A 3,375-nucleotide genomic window follows, 5' to 3' on the forward strand; every position below is an offset into this window, starting at 1 on the left:
ACTGTTTCACACTAAGGAGTCCTACACGAGGCCCAGAACTTTCCTCTGACTAGGACAGATTTGGGGGTTGAAGACGGGGAGGAGCTACAGGATAGAAAAAGATGAACCCAAGGTTTTGAATACTACCTATCTTTGGCTGGAGCTGGCCACAGGAATTCCCTTCCCTTGGAGGCCAAAGCGTCCGCTGGCACATCGTTGATCTTCCGCCCCTCACCTGTGTATGTGAGTGAACGACACCTTCGTTCCCCAACCCTTCTCCTGCTTAACCTTTTTTCTTAGTCATTTCCGACCCGTTTCCACCTCAAACCATTACCCCGCCTCTCCCATCCTCCCTCCTCACCTGAACCCCTTTCTCCAAACACTGACTCCAACGCTTGGAGATAGTTACTAGGGAACCGGAGGTGTGGAACTGCACCCTGGGACGAGTAGTCCTAACTAAAAGAAAGCAATGAAAAACTACAATTCCCAGAAGACAGTTCTTTTTCCTCCTTTTCCCTCAATAAGGACCCCCTCAACCCCACCCCCTTTTAAAGACCCTCCTAGCCACGTGGCTTGTACGGGAAAAGCCTTTTAAAGCCATTTTTCATTTGTTTAAATCTACTATTTCGAGAGCATTCTGAGGGTTAAAGTGAGAAACAAGTTCAGGCCAGAGAGGAGGAATGAGTTTCACGCCCCAGTCCGGCATGTGGCTAGACAGCCTCTGTGACAAGTCCGGCATTTGACGTGGTCGCCTAAGAGGTGGGGCCTCTGGCGGGGGCGCCGGGAAACCCCGTGGGCCGGCGCGTTGCTTTCCTTTCCGATCCGCCATCTGCGGTGAGTGTGTGCTCTTGGCCTCTCTCCGGCCAGTGGTCTACCCGGCGGCCTCTTATGTTCCCACGTCTGATCCTTCACTTCCTTTTCCTCAACTGCAGGTGGAACCGCCGCCAAAATGCAGATTTTCGTGAAAACCCTTACGGGGAAGACCATCACCCTCGAGGTACGGGCTAGGTGGCGTGAGGAAGTCAAGGCCGGAATAAGGGCCTGAAGTGGAGCCAGGGACCCGTGCCGATTTCTGCCGTAGAATATGTTTATGAGTCTGGGTTCTGAAAACTGGCCCTGAATTAGTTGTTGGCTGAGTAGGGGCTTAGGGCTGGCTCTCGATGCCTGAAGTGTGAGCTACCACCTCTTAAGTAGTTCTGTCCAGGTAGCCAAAGCAGGGGGCCCGCGCTGGGGGAAGGAAGGACGCGCTCTCACCGGTGGGCGCGAGCGCGTGTGGCGCAGCCGCCGCCGTCGTCCGCCCTTGGTTGGGCTCAGGAAGTGTGCTCGCCGGCGGCAGTCCTGGGGCGGTTGCCTGCCCTCTGGGTGAGTGGTCAGCTCTGCTGGGTAGGCTTCGGCCTTCCACCGGCTTGGTTCTGTACTAACTTGCAAATTGAATTAGGCGTTTATTCTAGTTTCTTACTGTGTTATCGATTCATTTGCATTTTTAAACTCGTAGGTTGAACCGTCGGATACAATAGAAAATGTAAAGGCCAAGATTCAGGATAAGGAAGGCAAGTAATATTTTCTAGTTCAGAGAAATTAACCTGTACTGGCGCCAGCCTAACTACTGGACATACCTGCTGTTGGTGGGGTGGGAAGAGGTCGGATTGACAAAGTGAAATGTTTTTAAAATAGTAACAAATGTTTGTGAGCATGGGGCCATCCAGGGGTGCTCTTCACATGTGTGGAATTTGGGTGAGCCATTTAATTTTCTACGTCTGCTTGATTTGTAAAATAAAGGTAATGTTATATGTATTAACTGTTGTTGGGATTAAATAAGGTCAGTTGTGCAAGCATTTAAAATCGTGCCTTGCCTATAGTAAGAACTCAGTGACTGCTCTTAGTACCCTTTATTTGATTAAGAATTATCCATAAACCTAAGCAGATACGCTTGTTCTGATGTGACTTGATTTTTTGTTTTTTTGTTTTAGGAATTCCTCCTGATCAGCAGAGACTGATCTTTGCTGGCAAGCAACTGGAAGATGGACGCACTTTGTCTGACTACAACATTCAAAAGGTCTGTTTGGAGGAAAGAGCAGTCCTTTAAATATAAATTTTAATTTTGTAAGTTTTGATCAACACACAAAAGTGGGGGAGAATAACAGACCAGCAGTAGATTTCTAGGTGACTCCGGCATTAACACTTCAGAAACACTGCTGTAGTTTCTCACATTCTGGATTGTGTAGATTGCATCCCATGGTGTGACTTAATATGTTCTTAAATCTTCCTATAAACAAGTAGTTAATTGCCTCCCCCAAAACTTCCTCATGTGTGGTATTGTGTACTTATCACATCCAGTTAGAAAGTGCGTGAAGCTAGTTGCCCCTTAATGGAATATGAGCTTTAAATGTAATTATTTTAAAGCCTGTTTCATCCTCTTCTTTTAACAGGAGTCTACTCTTCATCTTGTGTTGAGACTTCGTGGTGGTGCTAAGAAAAGGAAGAAGAAGTCGTATACCACTCCCAAGAAGAATAAGCATAAGAGAAAGAAGGTTAAACTGGCCGTCCTGAAATACTATAAGGTGAGCTAACTTAATAAAAATGTTTTTATCTGTTGATTTAATAAATTTTGTTTGCATCTCTGGTTTCAGACGTTCTTTTAAAGTTTTCTTTTCTTTTTGGTATTTGATCAAGCTTCGTATGATGTTCACTTTTAGCTGCTTATTCCAAACTGAGTTCTGATTTTGAAGTCAGATCTGGGTTTAGGTCTTTGTCACCACTTGCAAGGCTAGACTACTCTGAACTATTTTGTTGTAATTACTAGTGAGGATTTGGAGCGCTTTGGTTTCTAAATAAACTACCACTGTTTTGTGATTTTAAAGTAGTTAAATATTTTGAGTCACTTAGACCAGAATATGTTGTAAAATTATCTTAACAGCAGGTTTGTACTTTTTAGGTGGATGAGAATGGCAAAATCAGTCGCCTTCGTCGGGAGTGCCCTTCAGATGAGTGTGGTGCTGGAGTTTTCATGGCTAGCCACTTCGACAGACATTATTGTGGCAAATGTTGTCTGACTTACTGCTTCAACAAACCAGAAGACAAGTAATTGTATATGGGTTAATAATAAAAGACATGAACTAACATTTAATTGTTGCATTTTATTCCAGTGACTTAGAGTGGTTTTAAGTATCCAACTGATCACACCATTTTGATAAACTACATATACTTTGGCAGAAAAATTAAGATTGTATTTAATATGAACTATCTAGATATAAGCCAGTTTGTTTCTGTCAGTTTTTTATGTCCGCACTATTGAAATTTTGGACCAGATAATTCTTTGTTGTGGGGGCTATCCTTGTGCATCATGGCCTCTACACACCTGAGGCCAGTAGCACACCACCCATTCTCACCACTAGG

At 44.6% G+C, this 3,375-nt stretch overlaps 1 protein-coding gene across 1 annotated transcript; it reads left to right on the forward strand.

The window, feature by feature from the left end:
• The first annotated feature begins 744 nt into the window (after positions 1-744).
• LOC102746862 (ubiquitin-ribosomal protein eS31 fusion protein) lies at positions 745-3,106 on the forward strand. Its single transcript, XM_006752093.3, has 6 exons — positions 745-813; positions 912-976; positions 1,475-1,529; positions 1,950-2,035; positions 2,409-2,540; positions 2,915-3,106. The coding sequence occupies exons 2-6, from the start codon at positions 929-931 to the stop codon at positions 3,062-3,064; spliced, it is 471 nt and encodes a 156-aa protein (XP_006752156.1). The 5' UTR covers positions 745-813; positions 912-928; the 3' UTR covers positions 3,065-3,106.
• The last annotated feature ends 269 nt before the right edge of the window (positions 3,107-3,375 follow it).

This window comes from Leptonychotes weddellii, unplaced genomic scaffold (genome assembly GCF_054177405.1).
Source record: "Leptonychotes weddellii isolate Sample4059 unplaced genomic scaffold, ASM5417740v2 HiC_scaffold_15116, whole genome shotgun sequence".
In the NCBI taxonomy this organism is placed as follows: Eukaryota; Metazoa; Chordata; class Mammalia; order Carnivora; family Phocidae; genus Leptonychotes; species Leptonychotes weddellii.